This window comes from Nannobrachium achirus (genome assembly GCF_963921795.1).
Source record: "Nannobrachium achirus genome assembly, chromosome: 3".
Lineage (NCBI taxonomy): Eukaryota > Metazoa > Chordata > Actinopteri > Myctophiformes > Myctophidae > Nannobrachium > Nannobrachium achirus.
The window spans coordinates 31982452-32004794 of NC_137812.1; the positions used below are offsets into that span (position 1 = coordinate 31982452).

Sequence of the window (22343 nt, forward strand, 5' to 3'; positions counted from 1 at the left end):
AAACCGGTACACAGTATCTCTACAGTCATAACATCAAAATGCATCTGTTCCATCTAGCGCCACCATCTGGCCGATTTTTGAAAAACACTTTTTTGGACACTGCTCCTACAGATTTTGCCCTAAAATCATGCAAAGCGGTACACAGTATTTCTACAGTCATGTCATCAACATGGATCTGTCCCATTTCCCATATTCCCTCCTAACTGGCTAATGGCTACCATTGCCTTCCAAAGTTTGTGTATGCATCAGCCGATTTAGGGAGTCTTACTGGTATTATGGCTCAAAAGAGACGGAGGTGGAATAATAAATACAGGCACTGAAATGTACAGGCCACGCTGTAAAAAAGAATACTTCCACAAGTATTACAGCATTAAGTGGAGATGCAGGCTCATATGGGACTTAATTAATTCCTACAGAAGCAAAAAAAAAAAGAACCTTGAAAACAAAACGTCAGTGATGTATTAGTGTGACAGCGCTCACCACTGGCAGAGGGTCATAATAACAGCAGGGACAGTGGGAGGGAGAGGAGAGCCCAAAGAAGAAGTTACAGGGAGGTAGGGATGGGACGATAAGCTGTATTATGTTTATCGTGATAAAAAACTAAAAACAATGAAGACCATTTGCCCAGCTGCATATCTGGTACCACGTAAACCCTCTATAATTGGTTGCGACCGCCAGGTCGCAGTTACTATCAAAACCTCCACCGGCTGTCAGTCAGTCCATCCTTCTGTCTGTCACGTCACACGTCACACTTTCCCCCTACTCATATCTCCGCCATCGTTGCCCCTATTCATGCCAAACTTTGCACACACTTGCCTGCCAAACCACAACCTCCACTCCTCAATTCTCACATGGCCTTCTTCTAGCGCCACCATGAGGCCGTTCTTGCAAAACATATTTTTGGACACTGCTCCTACAAATGTTGCCCTAAAATCACGCAAATCGGTACACAGTAGGTCTACACTCATGTCATCAACATGCATCTGTCCCATATAGCGCCACCATCAGGCGGATTTTTTCAAACACATTTTTGGACACTGCTCCTACAGATTTTGCCCTAAAATCACGCAAAGCGGTATACTGTATGTCTAGAGTCATGTCATCAACATGGATCTGTCTCACGTATTAGGAGGGTAGTATGAGTCACCAGAAAAAAGAATGGGTGTTTTCAATGGCTTTATCAAGGTTAAAATGCAGTTTGAAGTTACAATGGGTTTGTATACACTAGGAAGGGGCCCTGGACGGAGAGTGTCTGATAAAGTTTATATCAAATATCTAATAATTACTGAATGAAGCAAATAAAAATCTGTCCAGGATTTGTTTGGGGCTTTTTATGCCTTTATTTGATAGGACACAGTAGATTGACAGGAAATGGGGAGAGAGATGGGGAATGACGTGGCAAAGGTCGTCCGAATCGGGAATCGAACCGGCGACGTCAGCAGGAATCACAGCCTAATATGTGGTATGCGCCTAGACCACTAGGCCAGCGGGCGCCCCCGTTTTTTTTTTTTTTTTTTTTGTTTTCTTTTTATTGAAATATCCCTTTAACGTGATATATTCATGCAGTAACATTTGGTTTAATGTGGACCACATAGCTAACTTTGATCAGTAAATATTTCAACAGATCTGATGTACGGCTGAGATAAAGCTTGTCTTTGTATGCTCAGTTCAGTTCAGTTCAGTTCAGAGTTAGCCAACAGAAGGACTTCACCAACAGAAACATAAGACCACAGACCTCCTCTGGTAACGTATATTTTCATCATATAGCATGAATGCTATGAACATAGCTTAACCTTTCTTTTTTTAATCACTATGGAGTAGCAGTTACGGAAAGTACGGAAGTACTCAGGTGTTTTACTTAAGTAAAAGTTCAATACTGCAATGTAGAAATACTCCAAGTAAAAGTCTGGAATTCAAAATGTACTTGAGTAAAAGTACAAAAGTATTGGCATAAAAATGTACCTAAAGTACCTAAAGTAAAAGTACAAAATGTTTGAAAATAGCAGATCTACAAGCTCACAACGTGTCACAGTAGACCTGCTATTTTCAAATAGCCATGGAATAAAATAGGGCTACAGTGGATTAATGTATGTTTTATAATATTATAATTTATATCTGCAAAGTAACTAGTAACTAAAGTTTTCAAATGAATGTAGTGGAGTAAAAGTACAATGTTTGCCTCTGAGATGTAGTGTAGTAGAAGTAAAAACTGAAAACTGGAAACACTCAAGTAAAGTACAAATACCTCAAAACTGTACTTAAGTACAGTACTTATAGGAGTAGTTCACCCCCAAAAATACTTTTCTTCTATTGATTACTCACGCTTATAGTAAATTTACCCCCATTGATTCCGGATGGGGACCCAAATCCATTCGGGTCTCCATCCGGAATCAATAGGGGTAAATTTACTATAATCACATTTCTGTCTTAGGAATGCAACAAATACAAAAAAACATTATTGAACTCAAATCTCCATGGCGTGAGTAATCAATAGAAGAAAAGTCATTTTGGGGATGAACTACTCCTTTAAGTAAAAGTACTTAATAGTTACTTTAGACCACTATGGAGTAGGCAACGACAAATACATTTCTAATTTCAGGATGACAATGAAGCTGCTCTGGCTCTGTCTACTGCTGGGTTTGTACCACTCCACCTGGGCTAAAAAATACAAATGCCACGGTGGCAACATCTCGTCCTGCACAGAATGCATCAAGAGAGGAGGACCAGGGTGTGCTTGGTGCATGGACCCTGCCTGGTATCCTTGTCACACGCCAGAGAGGCTGCTTAAGTATGGCTGTGCTGAAACACACATCTACAACCCTCAGGGCAGTGTAGAGGTGGTCAGAAATAACAGCAGGCAAGTAGACTGACTTCAGATTCAAGAATACTTTCATAAGCCTCTAGCTAGCTAACTCTAGGGCATACATGAGCAACTGGCGGCCCGGGGGCCACATGCGGCCCCCACCTTCACTTAATGCGGCCCGCAGGTTAATATTGGAATACTGATATTATTGATTTCATCTGTTAGAATTCTAAACATGCAAACATGACCCGCTTTAATTACTTCAGTCTATACTAGTAGATTAATGACTAGTAACTACTTGTCTTTTCTATGTCCATTGTCAAATGTATTTGTATTTAAGTTCATAAAGTTAAGAAGAAATGCAGTTGAAATTAAATAAAAATGCAAATTTTCAGGATTCTACGGAGCCCCTTATCGGACATCAGGGAGAGGAAAAAAAAAGGGAATGCTATTTCGTGGCCTCGAATTACTATATCGTGGGAACAAAATACTTAATTCGAGGGTATGAAATAATTAAATCGTGAACGATTTAATTAATTTGTGGCCTCGAATTAACGTCAGTATTGACCAGCATTTTTTCTACCTGGAATGCTTATCACCAGCTAGATGCGACGTTTACTTCAAGCTTGATGGTTTGATGGAGGGACAATTAAAAGATGATTTATATACACTGAATGAATATAGACACTTCACAGATATACAGTACTTAAAATTAGAAAAATCCGTTGAGAATTGAACGAGCAATAAGGCTTTGTGCGTCCACCGAGGCGGCTCCGACACCCAGGCAGCCCCGGAGGAAGCTCAGCGAAAAATAGACGATCTACAAGCACACAACGAGGTGTATGTCTATACAGACTCTACACAACATGCTTGCCGAGTTTGCAGATCTTTCGTTGAGCGACCCAAAGCCATAGCCTATAAAGCTTTGATTAGATTTGATTAAATAAGCCATGTCACAGTGACCCATTGTAATTTTGCAACTTTCTTGAGCCTATTTATTGTTAAATCAAGTAGGCATATATAGACTATATTTATTGCTCCTAATAATTAACAAATTAAGCCAGCAATATAGCCTACATTACAGCTACGTGATTTCATCTGTTCTGTAGGATATTATTCAATCATTAATGGGGAATGGGAATGGCGCGTCGTTGCTGTCCGTGGTCCTGGAGGCTCCAGTAGGGCGTAGGGGGCTGCCCGGGGCTCCGGTGGGCCTGGCAGGCTGGCCCAGGTGCCCACTGAACGGCGGGGTAACAGGCGGTGGTCCGCGGGGCCCGGGGACCCCCGGAGGAAGCTCCGGGGCTGCCTGGGTGTCGGCGCCGCCTCGTGGACGCACAAAGCCTTATTGTTCGGTCAATTCTCAACGGATTTTTCTAATTTTAAGTAATGTATATCTGTGAAGTGTCTGTATTCATTCAATGTATATAAATCATGTTTTAATTGTCCCTCCATCAAACCATCAAGCTTGAAGTAAACGTCGCATCTAGCTGGTGATAAGCATTCCAGGTAGAAAAAATGATGGTCAATACAGACGTTAATTCGAGGCCACAAATTAATTAAATCGTTCCCACGAATTAATTAATTTGTGGGAACGATTTTATTTTAATACCCTCGAATTAAGTATTTAGTTCCCACGATATAATAATTCGTGGCCACGAAATTGTAATTCGAGGCCACGAAATAGTAATTCGAGGCCACGAAATAGCATTCCCTTTTTTTTTTTCTCCCTGATGTCCGATAAGGGGCTCCGTAGGGATTCAAATTTAGAAATAGCTAAAAAACTACTCAGGATTCCAATTAAAAAATAGCAGATCTACAAGCTCAAAATGTGTCGCACTGTGACACATTTTGAGCTTGTAAATCGTCTACTTTTGCTATGTTTGACTGTATACTATGTACTATATATAGCATCCCGTTGCTGTCAATGAGGAATCCCAATAATTAAAAAAGATAAATCTAAAAGTTTGATTATTTGACTCTGATTCTGATTCTTTAACTGGGGGACGTTGCGCCATTACACATTGAGCAGAACTTGGGGGGCCAAACTCCATTGGACAGTACATATAAAAAAGCGTGTTAAACATTTGTTTGATGTAAGAACACTGACCTAGTTGCCCAACCAGAGAGTATGTGGATTGGGAATAACACTGCAGTGGGAATGCTTTAAAAGCAGTTAACATGATCAGTCGGTCATATTTCAATACTCGGAGGTATTTTGATTATCTCGTTTAAGATGATCCCATCCACTGTACAATAGGGCAGTCGACTTCATTACACAAGTCGACTCCCACCAGAGAAAGTCAAAAGTCGAAGTTGAAAAAAAAAAAAAAAAAAAAAAAACGTTCGATTTCGAAAATAGCTGATCTACATGCAAGCTCACAACGCGTTGCATTGCGACGTGTTGTGAGCTTGTAGATCTGCTATTTTTTGGCAAATGTTCCGCCCCAGGATAATGGATTTCGATCATCGCGATAATATATAATCGTGATATGACATTTTCATATGGTCCCATCCCTACTCCACTGTACAACCTGCAAAGGGCTGACCAAACAGAAGCCCAGCCTGCCTTCCTGCAGCCCCAGGAGGTAAACATCACCCTGAGACCTGGAGCGCCACAGTCCTTCCCTCTAACCGTCTTCTTACCTGAAGATCATCTGACCTCAGAACTGACCATGGACTTCAGCCCCATTCCAGCAGGAATCCACATTACATACGCCACCATCTCCACCCAAAACCCCCTGCTTGTACAGGTCAGAAATCAGGGTAGTGGTGTTCTGGGCTGTCACGATTATGACATTTTACGTGATGATTAATTGAAACTTTTGCGATTAACAATTTCATTGTGTTTTTCTTGTTGACAATTACATTTCTGTTTGGCTTTTAGGCTTTGAAGTTGCACAAGGCAGATATGATACATAGCTTAAATCAGTGTTTCTCAAATGGGGGTACGTGTACCCCTAGAGAGGTACGCAGAGGTACTGCAGGGGTTACTTGAGAGAACATTGAAAATATAAAAAATTAAACATTGACAAATGTATGTGAACGGGCTGTTCCGTAAGGTTTTAAACCAAATTAAGTACGAATTTTGACTAGCACAACTGTTACTGAATAGAAAACAGACTACTTACTATTATTTTCAACATTGACATAAAAACTGGACTTTTGATGTCAGTATTTTCAAATCAAAATGTTGTTTAAAGGGGGTACTTGGATTCAGCAACGAGGAAAAGGGGGTACTGAAGCCTAAAAGGTTTGAGAACCACTGGCATAAATATACAAAGAATTGCGATTATGTCAAATAATTGCGATTATGTCAAATAATTGCGATTAGACGATTATGTAATAATTGTGACAGGCCTAGGTATTGGTGTTCTGGGTGTGTTACCGCAATAATTAATCAAATGTATGATTTATCAAAGAATCAATATAAGTAGAAGTACAGTAGATCAACTTGGTGAATGCTAATTGCTGCAGGTGGACGTGGAGCTGACCCAGTGTCCCGGTCCGGAGAAGAACCAGAACAGCACAGTCCACATGACACCCAGAGACTCCTCACTGACACTGGATCTACACCTGACACTGGAATGTCAGTAGGACGGTTTAAAGCAGGGGCCTTCAACGTTTTCAGCCCAAGGACCCCTTAGCTGAGAGAGAGATGAAGCAGGGAACCCCTAACAATGTTTTCATGTTTTTTTCATCATTGTATTTTGGATTCATGTCAATTTGTGTTTTCAGATACGTATTTAACCACTTGAACCGGCGTCAATACATAACTTGACATTACACTCTGTACTTAGTGTGCTCTTTTTCTCCCTCTAAACCAAACGTCTTTGCCAAAAAATACCCAATCTACAAGCTCACAACTCCTCGCAGCGCGAGCCGTTGTGAGCTTGTAGATCTGCTATTTTCATCTAAAGTTCTCAGGACATGGACGCTAGGATTCAAGTGGTTAATATAAAAAAGGGAAAAAAGTTTCTATCACACACAGATTTGGAGGACCGACTGTAGTAACTCTGAGGACCCCCTAGTGGTCCCGGACCCCCTGTTGAAGACCTCTGGTTTAAAGTATACAAATATCGCAATACTCAAAGAACTAGGTTCTAATAAGATCCCCACTCGGGACAAAAGAACAAAGAGGAACTGATTGAGGGAATTAAAAGTTCCTGCATAAAAGTGGAGCACGGGGTGGGTGTTTATTGATGGGTGTTCACATCACACATAATGGGGTTCCTGGAGGAACTAAAGGGGAACTAAAATAATGCACCTGAAGGAACCAACATCGAGGAGAAAGGGTTATTTAAGCCATTGGTCCTCAAAGTGGGGTCCGGGGACCCGCAGGTGTCCTTGGGGGCATTTTAACCACTATATCCATTTATACCATTGGCTATTCTAAAATATCAGATCTACAAGCTCACAACGTATCACTTAGTGCACCGCTGCAAACTTGTATATCTACTCTACTCTACTCTAATCTAATCTTGACAGTATCATTTTTTAACAACAATCTTCTCTCCTGGAGGTCCCACAAATCATTTTCAGATGGGGGTCCACGACCAAATACAAATCAATGTGGGGGGTCCTTGAGAACGAATGATTTATGCGACCATGGAAGGAACCAAATTGGGAATGGGACATATTTAGATTAGAATAGGTTTAACTTTCAGTTCTGTTACTGACTGTACCTTCAACTGTTGTCAGTATTACCATTTTAATAATGTGTTGTGTTATTGTTCTTCCAATGCAATCACAGGTTCATGTGACTGCGAGGGTGAGCGTGTGGAGAACAGTTCTGCGTGCAACGGACGCGGGGCTCTGGTGTGCGGAGGGTGTGAATGCAACCCGCCTTATCATGGAGATCGCTGCGAATATCAGCGATCTTCCGGGAGTGAAGAGGACAGATGTCGAAACTATCGAGACACGGTACATAGCGTGGAGTAAAATATTGCCTGGGCCATTCTGATTCTCTTCAGTCAATAGCTGCGTTTCCATAAAGCCTTTTCGAAATAGGAAGACATGGAGACAGTTCTATTGATAGTTCTATTGCGAAAATAGCAGATCTACAAATCGGCTATTTTCACAATTTCTGCCTCTAATATTTGACAATTTGACCAATGTTTAATTTGTCATTTTAGAGGTATTAAAAAGTCCTTAAATTGTCACTTTAGAAATGTGCAATACTCTCTATAGAGTTACACTTCATGTTGGTTTGTTTACTGTTGAGTGAGAAAACAATGTTGCACATTAAGTTAATCATCTGGGGACCCCCCAAAATAATTTGGGGACCCTCCTGGGGGTCCCGACCCACAGGTTGAGAACCACTGTACTAAGGGACAACGGGGATATCGGCTGACTGTACAGATGTGTATGCTAGAACGCGTGTCCCCTTCGATTCATGAGTCAAGTAAATGGTAAGCCAAAATGTCTACTTTGCATAACAGGTTTACAAGTGTGTACGAGTGTGCATCCTCAACACCTCGCATACACTAAGCAACATAGAGGTTTGGCTTCAGTTGTAGGGCTGCTGCTGCTAGTATCGTATCTGCACTCAACAATGCCTCAGCCACCATCGCAGTTGCCTCGCGTAGCCAGGCTTACTCATCTGCAAAGAGAAAAGCCTGGTGACAATATCAGGCAGAGACCGTTCAACTTCCGCCGTGAGAATTTCACCGGAAGACTGCAACGCATGACGTTATGTCCGTTAAACGCGCCACTTCCGCAAGAACCAACCGGAAGTTATATTGTGGCCAGGGTGCCATCGCAGCAGAAGAGGGTAATACTCGTTCAAATTAAGGAAACTTTTATTTTCATCTCCTATAATTCAATTCAATTCCTTGAGATGATTTTCAAAGACTAAAAACGAGTTTCCTAATGTCCTATACAAACATGTTTCACTACTATTTATACACCTGTAAAAGTAAATGTAACATTAATGTGCGTCCATGTGACGTAATTAAAATACCGGCCCCCGGGAAAAATAAACATCATTACACAACTGACTGTGACCATTGATGAATCTATGGTATCTTCAGGCAACCCAGTCAACTTTTTTATAACCTTGCATCACTGCAGAGAAGTGAAACAACCTGTGTTGTTATGTTGATTTCTTTTTCTCAGGGTCCAAACATCCCTGTGTGCAGCGGGAACGGCGTTTGCGTAGAGGGTCATTGTTGGTGTAACAGACAAGCAAACCCAGAAGAGCGGTACACTGGAGTGTACTGTGAGTGCAACAACTTTCACTGTCCTACCAGGAATATGAAGTGAGTTTACGCAACTGCGGTGATAAATTATACCGGTATGAATTCTTCTGTTGTGCATTAAACTATATGAATTCTTCTGTTGTCCATTAATGTCAAGGCTGCTCAACATATCCTCAGCTGTTGCTACTCATGCAAGGCGTATTAGTATACTGCAAACATAGAAAGAGACATACATACAGTACATACAAAGGGACATACACACTCGGTCAAGCATGGGAACGCTTGCACGGCTCAAAAATGATTGCCTGTGTGTTTTCTCCTATTAACTGAAGCTGCTTATTGGGGTTGGAGACTGATAATCCACAGCATGTTAGCTTTTATACCTATAAACTGTTCTGTTTAAACACACTTAACCACTTAAACCCTATATACTTCATTGACTGATTGATTTATTGAATACTTTATTAGAAGTTTGCATAGGAAAAGCATAAGACTGTACAGCCCTAACCCAAAATTTAAGATGTTGGGGCACTATCCGATCTTGAGCCTCTCCTTTTTTCACACCAAATCTCTGTACAATTACAATCTAAAAGCATATGCATTGCGACACATTTTGTGAGCTTGTAGATAGGCTATTTTCACGGAACTTCGGCTGAATGATTAATTATAGAGGGAAAAAGTAGCGGACCATGTGTAGAGCACTCTGGGATCCCGGTCATCTAAATGGTACTGTATAAATATCGTAATACTAGTGGTGATTATTGCCTGTTTTTGCCTAGGTTATGTGATGGCCATGGCTGGTGCGAGTGTGGGCAATGCATTTGTCATCGCAACTGGACTGGTGAGGATTGCTCATGCAGCCTGGACACCTCTGGCTGTCTGGCATCCAATGGGTACTTATGTAACGCTAGAGGGATCTGTGATTGTGGCGTGTGTAAATGCACTGACAGTAAGTTTCAAGGACCGACCTGTGAGGAATGTCCTACCTGCTGGGGACTGTGTCCACCACACAGAACATGTGTGGAGTGTCGGGCATACGGAACAGGCAGCAGGAAAAGCAGGTACGGTATATGCTGTAAATCATATCATTTAGAGCAGTGGTTCTCAACCTTTTCTGGCCGCGACCCCCAAAAGAATAACATATTAAGTGGGGACCCCCCACCCTAGCACTTACATTTTGTATAACACGGTTCTATTGTGAAAATAGCAGATCTACATGCTCACAATGCCTCGCACGCAGCATGTTGATGCTTTTTTCACAATTTCTGCCTCTAATATTTGTCAATTTCACCAATATTTAATTTGTAGTTTTAGAGGTATTAAAAAGTCCTCAAATTGTCACTTTAGAAATGTGCAGATACCCTCTATACACTTCAATTACTGTTGAGTGAGAAAACATGTTGCACATTAAGTTAATCATCTGGGGACCCCCCCAAAATAATGTGGGGACCCTCCTGGGGGTCCCGACCCACAGGTTGAGAACCACTGATTTAGAGTAGAGAATAGGCCTGCAGGGCAATTAACTGAAAATGTAAACTGACATTTAGACAGACTTAATCTGACATTTCATGTCAAGGACCACCAAAATTATATGTACTGTATTTGGCCACTCTATTTAGACCCCCCTCTCAAAATATTTTCTTCCAGGGATCCCCAGAAGCACAGACTTGAGTTAAAAAGAAAATCACTTTTTGAATAGCTATGGTATAAAATAAAGGCTAAAGAGGTTACAATGATTGTGTATATATTAACTACTTAAAATCTAAAATGACATCCTTTAATGGTGGCGTACTTCTCCCATCGTATGAGCTGGATGTCATCTCTGCCCTCAATTTCTCCCTTCAAAAGAGAACAGAAATTGAATTGGAATCCCATATGCTCTTTTAACCGATTGTCCCGTCCTCAACCAGCTGTGAGGAAGACTGCAGCTACCTCAATCTGACGAAGGTGGACAGCAGAGACGATCTCGACCCTCCTGGAGTGAGGGTGGCCCACTGTAAAGAAAGGGACGAGAACGACTGCTGGTACTACTACACCCTCACCCTCTCTGCAGACCAAGCCTGGGTGACCAAGGACAAAGAATGCCCCGCAAATCCATGGAATCCCTTCGGCTGGGGCATATAATTACACCACCAACAGCGTCTCTTGACTCTTAAAGACTTTAGACACAGGGAGCGTTTACAGTGTACAGTAGATGTTTAACTCTAACTTTCTAACTAAATTTGTTACACCATAAAGCTGACTGACAAGCCGTGCTGTATGTCTCCCTCTTTTGCTGTCAATTCTTCATACAACGCAGCGCGCGCGCGCGCGCGCACGCACGCACGCACGCACGCACGCACGCACGCACGCACGCACGCACGCACGCACACACGCACACACACACGCACGCACACACACACACACACACACACACACACACATCAAAAGGCAGTCGATGCGTTGGACATTCCTTTGAGCATAAGAGATCAGGCTATGGTTTTGTTATTTTCTCGTTACCTGCCCCTGAACAGTCTCCTTGGGGAAGACACACATCCTCTATTGTTTTTAGCTAAAGGCAAAGGTATATTTTTATTTTCAGAAGCGGATGTAATTTACATTTGTGGTATGCCCAACTTGGTAAACAATCTTAAGATATTTTTAAATGTATGTAGAATCCTAGTGATCTTTGACCTAAATTCTCATTTTCTGATGTGAGGAGATAAATAATAATGTGGACCGCATATTTTCTGTGAAATCTCAATATCACAAAGAAGCAAACACGTCATCATATGGAATGTACGCCCAAATGGCATTAATAATTGATAAATCCACATCTGTGTACTCAAAGAGAATGACTGTACAGTAGTTCCCTCCGATTGGTTTAAGGCAAAGGGGTAGATTGCGGTTTCACCCTATAGGTTTGTTTGTTTGTTTGTCTGCCTGTCTGGAGATAGTGTCATAAACCACTGGACTGATCATCAGCACCAAGTGTCTTGTGCATGCTGCCAGTACCGGCCAACGAAGTACCTCTATGCATTTAGTTTTTCACATTTTAGAATAGAAGACAAAAAGGTTGTCGGAACGGCCTGAAACTTTGTTGAGATTTGTCATAGATATGTCATAGATCAGTGGTTCCCAAATCCAAGAGAGAAATTTGACGTTTGCCCGGTACCCAAACTAGTGAAAATAGCAGATCTACAAGCTCTCAACCCGAGATTTTTCTTTTATTTCTTCATGAAATGACTGAAAAGGGTAATTTTCAATGTATGAATAAATGGACATTGTAAAGCGCTCTGAGCACTTGGAAAAGCGCTGTAAAAATGCAATCCATTAATTTAATTAGTTTTTATAATTCATTAATTTGAGCTTTTTGGAGAATGTTTTTTGAAAATGTTTTGAATTAATAATAATTAAAAACAAAATGTAGGAAAGAAAAATTAAAGGGACCCATGGAAATGTGGCCACCTGTCCTGGTGGGGGACTAATGCTCTCCACCTCTGTAGTTCATTATGCAGTAATTAAGTATTATAACTAAGTATTAGTTAGTTACTGCTTTTCACAGCTTAGGAAATTGTTTAGAATTTAAGGTTATTACCTGTTTATGAAATTCATGCTGGTTATAAAATGTCTGTCTAAAGGCAAGTGAAAATAAATAACTAATGCCTTCCTAAGCTGTGGAACGTACAGCCAGCCAAAAAACACTTGATGAATTATAGTGTTATAAGGAAGTATGTGACTTGGGTACAGATTTGCAGACAAATAAAGCAAATACATTTAATCCCAAGTGTCAGGAAGTCTGCAAACAAAACAAGCCATTTGAGGACATGGATCTAAAGTCAGAAATAGAAAATGCTGAGCCGCATCCATTTTACAATGTAAGGACAAAGGGAAACTAAATGTGCAGAACTAATTATGAAGATAAACAGCATGAATTTGATTAAAGAACAACATCTGTTTAGACAAATTAAAATATGAGAGAGGCCTTGCATTAAATAAGTGTAGTAGGGGTGTAACTGCATCCGAACCATAAACTATTTGTGCAGCCTTGTGTGTGTGTGAGAGAGAGAGAGAGAGAGAGAGAGAGAGAGAGAGAGAGAGAGAGAGAGAGAGAGAGAGAGAGAGAAAGAAAGAAAGAGAGAGATTCTATTTATTTTAAAAAGTCCTTTATTAAGCACTGCCAGGTGATACAGATTATAACAGGACTCAACTACAACTACATACTTAATTAAAATGAAACGACAAAACCAACCAAAGATGAAAGACTGACTCCAAAACCAGATCAAAACGAAAAAATTAGTTCATCCTCTTCCCCCACTGCACATAAACTCCCCCATTGCCCACTTTTAAACACTAACCTTTTCACAATTATTTTATGTGAATTGTACAAAGTTGTACAAAGTAATACTGCAGCTCACAACTCATATGCAACAATGTGTGTAGCCTTGACTCAGCAAAACTACTTCAACCCCACAGGAATTAGTAGTTATTGTACAGAACAAAACTCTGATTGCTGCTATACTTGTACAACAATGCCAACATTCACTGACACTGACAGTGCTCGTATGAGGTATTCAGCATTCAAACCCAAAAGTGTAAACTTTAAACTCTGTCTTCAATGCACTCCAAAGTTCACCATTACCTCTAGCGGCCAGCTCACCTCCTCAGGTGAAACGGGAAGTGTAGTGAGAGTTCATTCCCTTGTCTGTCTGACAGTCTGTCAGTGAGTCAGTCATGTGTTACAGGCATTGGACTGGAGTGGTGCTCTCATCTTTCTTTAAGAGTGCATGGAGAGACCTCTCAGCAAAACACCAAGGGACATGACCTCAGCGACAGGGAAAAGGCCTTTTCAGGTCTGAAACGCACACACATATACACACTGTCTTTGTGTCGTGCAAACACTCTTGTTCGCTTTCTGTCCCTCATGTACCTTTCTGCCGCTCGTACAAAGAAACACTCCGAAGGTGCAAGACAAGGTATACTCTGAGCATTGGGGAGTGTGTACTGTATGTCAAGCAAGCGAAACAGGATTTCTTTTTTTCAGTGTTTGTTTTGTTTTATATTTTTTAAATTAACAACGAAAGAAAGTACCGGTACACAGCAACCATAGAACAAACAAAAACCAAATACAATACAATACAATACAATACAACGGGACCGTACCTACCGTATGTTCCCCAGGTTCTATGTTCCCCACTTTCTTACCACCTAAACCTACCCCTAACCCTAACCCTAACCATAACCTCACTAAAACTAATGCTGTGAGGTGGGGAACATAGAGCGGGGAACATAGGTTGGACCCCCAATAGAACAAACACAACCACAAGAAAAAAACAAAACAAAAAACTAAAGTAAAACAATGCCAAACAATCCCGGGTAACAGCCACATACATAATATAACAGTATATTGTGCCATAACCACGCCTGAAGTCCTATTGGCAATACACATTATATAGCCTCCCCATTTGCGGATGTATTTATCCATTATATCAGTCCTCCTATAAATCATTTCCTCATAAGCAGCTACCCTGCCAATCTCTCCATACCATTCTTGGAAAGAGGGACACCCCACCTTCTTCCAACCCCTCATCAGAACCTGTCTACCAATCATGATCAAGCGGAAACAGGATTGACCACATAATATTCATGGAGTCGGATTGCGAATTTGAGCCACTTTTTTTTTAGGAGAACAAAAACTTAATGCTGGGTTTGTCATAGCACTTGGATGACAGCATTCACCTCAGGTTGACTCTAAAGCCTAGATCAGGGGTCTTCAACGTTTTCAGGCCAAGGACCCCTTAGTTGAGAGAGAGAGAGATGAAGCAGGGACCCCAACAACCTTCTCATAGATTCCATACAGTTTCATACAAATTTTGACCGCACAATCATCAGTGTATTTTGGATACATGTCAATTTGTAATAAACTTGACATTTCACTCTGTACTTTCCCCCTCTACACCAAACCTCTTTGCCGAAAATAGCCGATCTACAAGCTCACAACGCCTCACAGTCTCAGAATATGGACGCTAGGGTTCAAGTGGTTAAAATAAAAAAGGAGAAAAAAGTTTCTATCACACAAAGATTTGGAGTAACTCTAAGAACCCCCTAGGGGTCCCGGACCCCCTGTTGAAGACCCTTGGCCTAGATAGTACATAGTCTGCCCCGATTGGTGGGCAATAACCAACCTCCAGGAGGTACAAACATCTCTGAAATCCCTCTCTAGTGACGCACACACACACACACACACACACACACACACACACACACACACACACACACACACACATACACACGCACACACATTTGGGACCATCCCTTGGTGCCCTCAGGCCTGTAAATTCCCATTCCTCAAATGTGGCTCAGTGGCCTCTGCCCTGTATGTTTTAATGTGGCTGAACCCCATGTGACTCAGATTGATTCCTAGACAGCATGAATGAAAACTCTCTGCTGGCTGTAAAGGGCAAATACGATTTATAGTTTTAGACTCTATTTGTTTTATTTCTTTATTTTTTACAGTGGAAAAACACGTAGGTGACACAGCAGGGTCATCTACGGGCAGCTATGGTGCTTGATTGCCTTTGGTGATTTTTATTTGTATTCAATAAAAAGACTCAGATAGCATTCAAAACTGAATTCACAGAGACTGCTGCAGTTTTTCAGCATTGCCTTGGGTTCCAGAGAAAAATATTCTTGCTGGGTAAATGGTATCCCTAAGAGTTTACTATGAGAATGGGGGGGGGGGGGGGGGAGTCCCTGTCAAGGACTCTTTGGCTTATCACAGTATGAGTCCATCAAAACCTGTCTCCTTTGGTGAAAAAGTTTTCAAACCTAAAAGTACACAGGTAAATAATCCATTTTGTGGACGTGTGTGCTCAGAGTAAACAAAACAACATTGCCTTGGCTTCTAATCACTTTAAGAGTCAGAAGTGACATTGTCATATGGCATATGCCGTGCGCATGAAGGCGGCATCATCGAGGACTAGGATCAAACTGTATAAAAGAAATTGAATGATAACCAAGTGACAGAGACATATATTCCTTTACTCTCAGAACCCACTTTAAAGTTTGGTGATGAAGTCAAGATCAAGAGGGCTTTATGAGGGTAAATCTTTGAGGATGAATATAAACACACGGTTTAAAACAAGCCGATACAATCTGGTATACGGTCTACCTACCTACACTCTCCCTAGAATCACAACCACTTGTTATGATACTCAGGTCCACAGATTGTATCTGGAAATTGATCCCTCGCAGCGGCAGCGCCACTGTCTCCGCATGGACTTTCATATTAACACCCATTTAGGCCTAGAATTATTGAATGCTTTAACTATTGAAAAATAGCAGATATACAAGCTCACAGCGCGGCACGCGCTGCTATTTTTGAAAAAGTCGTGAAAATGTGTGCCAATCTTTGAACGTTTGTAACTAAAATTTTGCTTCTGGGGGGTCCCTGGAACTAGATATTTTCAAAATTTTTCAAAAATAGCAGATCTACAAGCTCGCAGCTGTGAGCTTGTATATCTGCTATTTTTCAATAGTTAAAGCATAAAATAATGATACACAAAAATGTGTACCCGTTCTAAATGGGTTAAAGTCATTGCATTGCCCTCATACTGTATCTCAAACACTTGTATCTCAAAGACTTTGACAAATAATAATTTTAAGTTTCACCGCTGGCTCTGAATCATGCCAATTGATGTTTTGGTATATACAAGTATATAAGTATATAAAAAGAAACTGATAGAAATACTTTTCTGTAGTTCAGCAGTTATGATTCACCCATCATTACAAATAAGTCTACCATATATAGGGATGGAGCTCGAAAAACGAGCCTGTTACATAGTACTCGATAACAAATGTATTGAGTACCCGGAATCAATAAGCTTTGTGCATATCAAGCCTGTTATCGAGCATGTAGCCTCCCATTACATCATGTTTAAACAATCAAGACAAGAGGCGAGCAAGGAATTATTACAGTACTATTAATGATATGAAGCCATTTAACACTTATATCCTATACACAAAATATTAGAAAATGCTCAATGGTGGGCTCGATAAAAGCCTGGCTCAATAAGTAGGATCGATTCTTGGTTCTTGCATTGCGTCTACTAAATTTAAAGTTGTCAGTAGATATTGGCACAAATTTGTGACAATAAATTGCTGGTGCATTTCAAACTCCACCTAAATATTTTCATAAGAGATTTTGCAACTTATGTGATGTCCTCACTTTCTGTCTCAGATACCTGTGGGAATTTTATTTGTCAAAATTGGATATGTTGATCCCCACTTAGAATGGCACAATAAGGGTCATAAAGTAAGCCTATACCTCACTTAACTCACTTACTGCCATATCCCAAGTTTCCTGAGTTATTCCTGTTGTTCCATGCCGCCACGCCTGAGTTTCCCGAGCTATTAGATTAGTTAGATTTAATTCAAGAGAAGGATAGAGTCCGCAACACTGGTAATCAGAGATGGGAAGTAACGAAGTACAAATACTTCGTTACTGTAACGAAGTACATTTTTCAGTACTTTGTACTTTACTGAGTAATTATTTTTCTGGGTACTTTTTACTTTTATCCGTTACATTTTAACACAAGTATCTGTACTTTTACTCCGCTACATTTTCAAAACAGGCTCGCTACTTTGGTTTTGTGTTAATGTTGCGCCGATGCGTGGCAGATCAAACAAAATGATTACAGCGCTTGATCATCATTCATAGAGGCTGCGGTGACGCTCTGCTGCTGCCTGGCCAGAGTGAGAGTCATTGTGTCAAGTAGGAAAGCACCGGTCTATTTACTTCCTGCAACTAGACTACCAAATAAAACTAATCATATAGCCTATAACATAATAGCCTAATACCCTATGCTCTTATTTTGAAATCCATGATTTTCATAGGAAGAGGAAGAAAGGTGGTTTAATTCTACCATCATGCTGTAAACCATTCATCTCGTCACAGTTTTCAAACATCAACAAATAATTCACGTGGATTATAACTAACTATGGATTATAAACACAAGACTTTGGCCATATGCTGCTCCTGTAATGCACACGCGTTGGAAATGCGTTCTTTTTTAACCTCCGAAGCTTAGGTGAGTCAGTGCAATTGCTTTTTATCTCATGCTGGTCTTGCTGGATAAAGTTCTGTATGGAAAAAGTGAAACGTTCTGCAGACTCTGCACAACTGTAGCTTCGGTCATCTTTGCCTCGCAAAAGCCTTTAGCGTGTGTGTGTGTGTGTGTGTGTGTGTGTGTGTGTGTGTGTGTGAGAGCGCGCGCGTGCGTGCCCTCATGCGCGTGCATGCATGCATTTGTTTGAATTGATTGATTGAATACTTGATTAGCAGTTCGCATAGCAAACGCACTCCTGTATGATTATCATCCATACAGTCTGTATGGCTTGTTTACATTGGGGTCCTCTGACAGACATGCAAAACATCTTAAAGTATAACAGTCAGAAATCTGTCTGTCTGTGGATGTGAGATGTATAATATTATAATTATAATTGAACAATGAAAACGACATTCTTATTAGGAAACCTTATCTGTATTTTAACATCAGTCATAATGGTGTAGGCCTACTTGGTGGTCAATTGGCACTTTAAAAAATGGGTTACAAAATCGTGGGATATACATATATTTTTTATAATAATAATGATTGTTCTTGGAGAGTCAAATATTATCTATAACTGGTACTCAGTCTAAAAAAACACTGCTGCATTTAGATTTCACATCATAGTAGGAAACCAATTCTGGGCCAGTTTTAAGACGTATGTTTGGTGGGGATCTTTTAATTTTAATATCCTTAAAATTCTAGAAATATACGGTAAAAATACTTTTACTTTTACTTTAAAAGTACTTTTCAAAGCACGTACTTTTTACTTTTTACTTGAGTAATTATTTGGAATGAGTACTTTTACTTTTACCAAAGTCGTTTTTTTCACAAGTACTTTTACTTTTACTTAAGTACAGAACGTGAGTACTTTTCCCATCTCTGCTGGTAATACTCAGCTCTGTTTTATTGCTCAGAGCAATAGAGCTGAGTATTACCAGTGTTGTGGACTCGATCCTTCTCTTGTATTGCCGTTTGTCCAGCACCTGGGCTAGAGTGGATTTGTGCATGCACTATCACCCCTGTTAGATTTAATTCAAAACAATAAAAAATCGGATTTGCCGAAATCAGATTCCTAAGTGCTCCAAAAACAGTGCTTCCGGTTTGGTGCCGGACACGGCGGCGGTACAACATGTTTCTCTGTGTCAATCTCTCCTCCCTTCACTTCCTCGTTAAGACAAAGCTGGAGCTACTGCAGAGAATGTGGCATGGAATTTTACTGCACGGATCGTGCACAAAGCTGACTGAGGCATCTCAGTAGTCCAAGCCGTCACTTCCTCACAAACACGTTCACCATTTTCTCCAGCCGACTGGCATGGGATAGAGTGACCTTGTAGATGGTAATTGGCCACAGGGGACTGGGCAGCAGTCCAAATTGAAAGCATCACAGCTTTAGCTTGTATCAAGCCACTTCCTCACAAGCACGTTCAAAATGCTCTTCAGCCGAATGGCATGGAATAGAGTGACCTCGTAGATGGTAATTGGCCACATGAGATGGGACAGCAGTCCAAATTGAAAGCACCACAACCATAACTTCAGCTTCCCTGGGAAAGCAGTTAGTTAATTTGCTTGGTGACACTGATTGTATCATGTCAGTTGTTCCACCTGCTCAGAATCTTTGTGTGCCCTGTACCAGCGACCCAGGCTTTTGATGGACTTCTCTAGGACTGCATGTTGCTATTGGCTCGTCGTTGAGGTGAAACCTCCCTTTGGCAAGTCAGCTTTTGTTTATAGAGTTACCTGTGAGATTTCCTGGGTTTGAACTCCATTTTTATGTTTCCCTGGAGTTTATTCAGCAGGTGTTTTGGTGCATGCTTATGTTGTGATTGCGATCATGTCATCCTTTTATGCTCCAATAATGAGTTTCATTGCCACAGTAAATTTAGAGACTGTGCTACCCACCATTATGCCTACCTCAATTTGCAACCAGGCAGTGGTACATCTGTCCTGTTGTGACACAGAACTGGATGTCCTGGAAGTACTCTGCACTGACCCGAAGGCGCTACCAAGATCTATGAAAACCACAGGCAGTGCTTTCTTTAACTTCTTAGTGAAGTGGATTTATACGTAACTCTCCTGACACGATTGTCAGGATGCCTGGGTCATGCCTATGTTTCCTCAGCCCTATGTTCCCTCAGTTTAGGATTAGGCTTGGGTAGGTCTGAGGGAACATAGGTACGCTCCCCTCACAATGTGTTCATAAAACAGTGAAGGGACACAGAAATCAAAGAAGCCCTCTCACATCACAACATATAACGTTACCTGGATGAAACCAACTTCAAAGCAGGGAGCTGGGGAGAGCTAGTTTAAGACCGGCAGGGGGTACAGTGGGTTAGGCCAGGCTGAGAGACGATGGTGCTGGGGGCCCGGGTGAATATATCATCATTACATAATACATCACAGTAAACAGCAGCCAAACGCAGGCCATATTGTCAACTGTGCTTTATGTTTATCAATTGGTATGACTGACATTATGAGTTGTATGTACAAAGGGTTGTCAAAATTGGACCCATGCTGTGTAGCCCTGGTTTCTACAAAAGGCGGTTATTTGCATCAGTATTATACAAACGCACACTGATCAAGGACAACCAGACAAAAAAATATCTTAATCAAAAAATACAAATAAGCAATCTTCTGAGCCATGTTCTTTGTCTGGAACTGTGGATTGAGTTTGAGGCCGTAGCTCTCTGCACATCTCCCAGGCCGCTAAAAATGGAAGTCAAAAACTGTGAGTGACAGACAGTCACTGGGGGTTGACAAAGACTCATTTAGGCCACATCAGAGCATCACCAGCGCGCTCCCCGATCGGCAGCCCAAACCTCGAGAAAGCATCAGCTCTAATCAAACATTTATTCAAAATCATACAGCTCCACAAAATGCCCCCAAGGCATCTCAGAGTTCTGAAAAGAACCAGAAAGGAAAGTGAGGGAGAACGAGAATAACAGAGAGAGAGAGGGAGAGGGAGAGAGACAGAGAGTGAGTGACAAACCCACACACTGAAAGATATCTACAGAAACTAGAAAGGTGTGCTCAGTAGAGTGCAAATCTCTGTCAGGCAGCATGTCCTAAGAATACATACTGTCTGATGAAGTAGCATCAAACTGCATGAGCTCACTTTCTAACATAGTTGAATATAGTGCATTGATGTGATTTATGGATATATGGCCTACATGGTCCCACCGGATAGCGAAATGTATTTGCCGGAGTGGCGATAGAAAAGATAAATAAACTATATTGAGGCCACGTTTTACTATATTGAGCACTTGAAATTGTATTTTGTGGCCACGAGATATAATTTGATCCCACGTTTTAGTTAATACGTGCGCACAAATTAAACAATTTGTGGATAAAAAAAATGTGGGAACGAGTCAAAATAAGAATTTGAGCGCTCAATATGGAAAAAAGAGGCCTCAGTATAGCCACTTCTGGGCTCCGTAGGAATGCTAGGTTGAAAGTGCTTAATAAATGAATGTGAGGTGGCCCAAAGTCAGTCTCCGACTGCTCCGCTGTTGGTCATGACAACCCCAGTTTGGCCATGATTCCATGAAGTTGGGAGGAGGAAGAAAGGAACAAGAGATAAGTAGGTCGGAGTGGCTTATTGTCAGTATCAGCCCAATGAGGGTGTCCAACTGTCCATCCCCTTTTCAATGGGATATACCACTGGGAGATGGATAGCTGAGGTGGAGCGCCACCTACCCTCAGCTCCCAGTATTTACTGCATAACTTAGTTACCCAAGCAGTGCTACTCATACACTGAGTTGGCAGTGGCTGGGATCAAATCCAGAACCTTGTGGTCCAAAGCGAGTGCTCTAGCGACTGAGCTACCCGGACACAAAATAAGATAGTTGAAGGAGAGTACACTGAGCGGTAGAGTAACAATTCCAAATTCATCAGACTGTTAATACGCACACATAAGCACACACAAGCTTTTTCAGTCCTTCTCTTAGGCACTGCATGGACACACACATACACACACAGACAGACACACACACACACACACACACACACACACACACACACACACACACACACACACACACACACACACACACACACACACACACACACACACACACACACACACACACACACACACACACACACACACACACACACACACATATGCACACTTATATACCTGTTTACAGCAGCAGTTTTCAAGGCTGAGATGGATATCCATGCTGTATAAGACCCTTTGGGTGTTTCAAACATGGAGCTAGCATCATCATTTATTTCAGGTGGGTGGGAGTGAGCAAA

General features: G+C 41.3%; 2 protein-coding genes across 3 annotated transcripts in view; one reads left to right on the forward strand and one right to left on the reverse strand.

The window, feature by feature from the left end:
• The window catches only part of usp43a (ubiquitin specific peptidase 43a), a 123306-nt gene that overhangs the window by 56601 nt on the left and 44362 nt on the right, over nucleotides 1–22343 (reverse strand). The window lies entirely within an intron of this gene.
• On the forward strand, nucleotides 1648–11251 carry LOC308281316 (integrin beta-1-like). The gene is made up of 8 exons (XM_080721467.1): nucleotides 1648–1743; nucleotides 2600–2857; nucleotides 5343–5553; nucleotides 6278–6389; nucleotides 7554–7723; nucleotides 8918–9060; nucleotides 9780–10061; nucleotides 10911–11251. Exons 2-8 carry the CDS (start codon nucleotides 2601–2603, stop codon nucleotides 11122–11124), a joined length of 1389 nt encoding a protein of 462 aa, XP_080577593.1. The 5' UTR covers nucleotides 1648–1743; nucleotide 2600; the 3' UTR covers nucleotides 11125–11251.

What these genes read in the sequence shown, in the direction of transcription:
- LOC308281316 (XM_080721467.1), top strand. Translation starts at nt 2,601, where the DNA reads ATGACAATGAAGCTGCTCTGGCTCTGTCTACTGCTGGGTTTGTACCAC. An exon ending in TCTACACCTGACACTGGAAT is followed by an intron (nt 6,390 to 7,553) that starts GTCAGTAGGACG and finishes ATGCAATCACAG; the next exon opens with GTTCATGTGACTGCGAGGGT. An exon ending in ACAGGCAGCAGGAAAAGCAG is followed by an intron (nt 10,062 to 10,910) that starts GTACGGTATATG and finishes GTCCTCAACCAG; the next exon opens with CTGTGAGGAAGACTGCAGCT.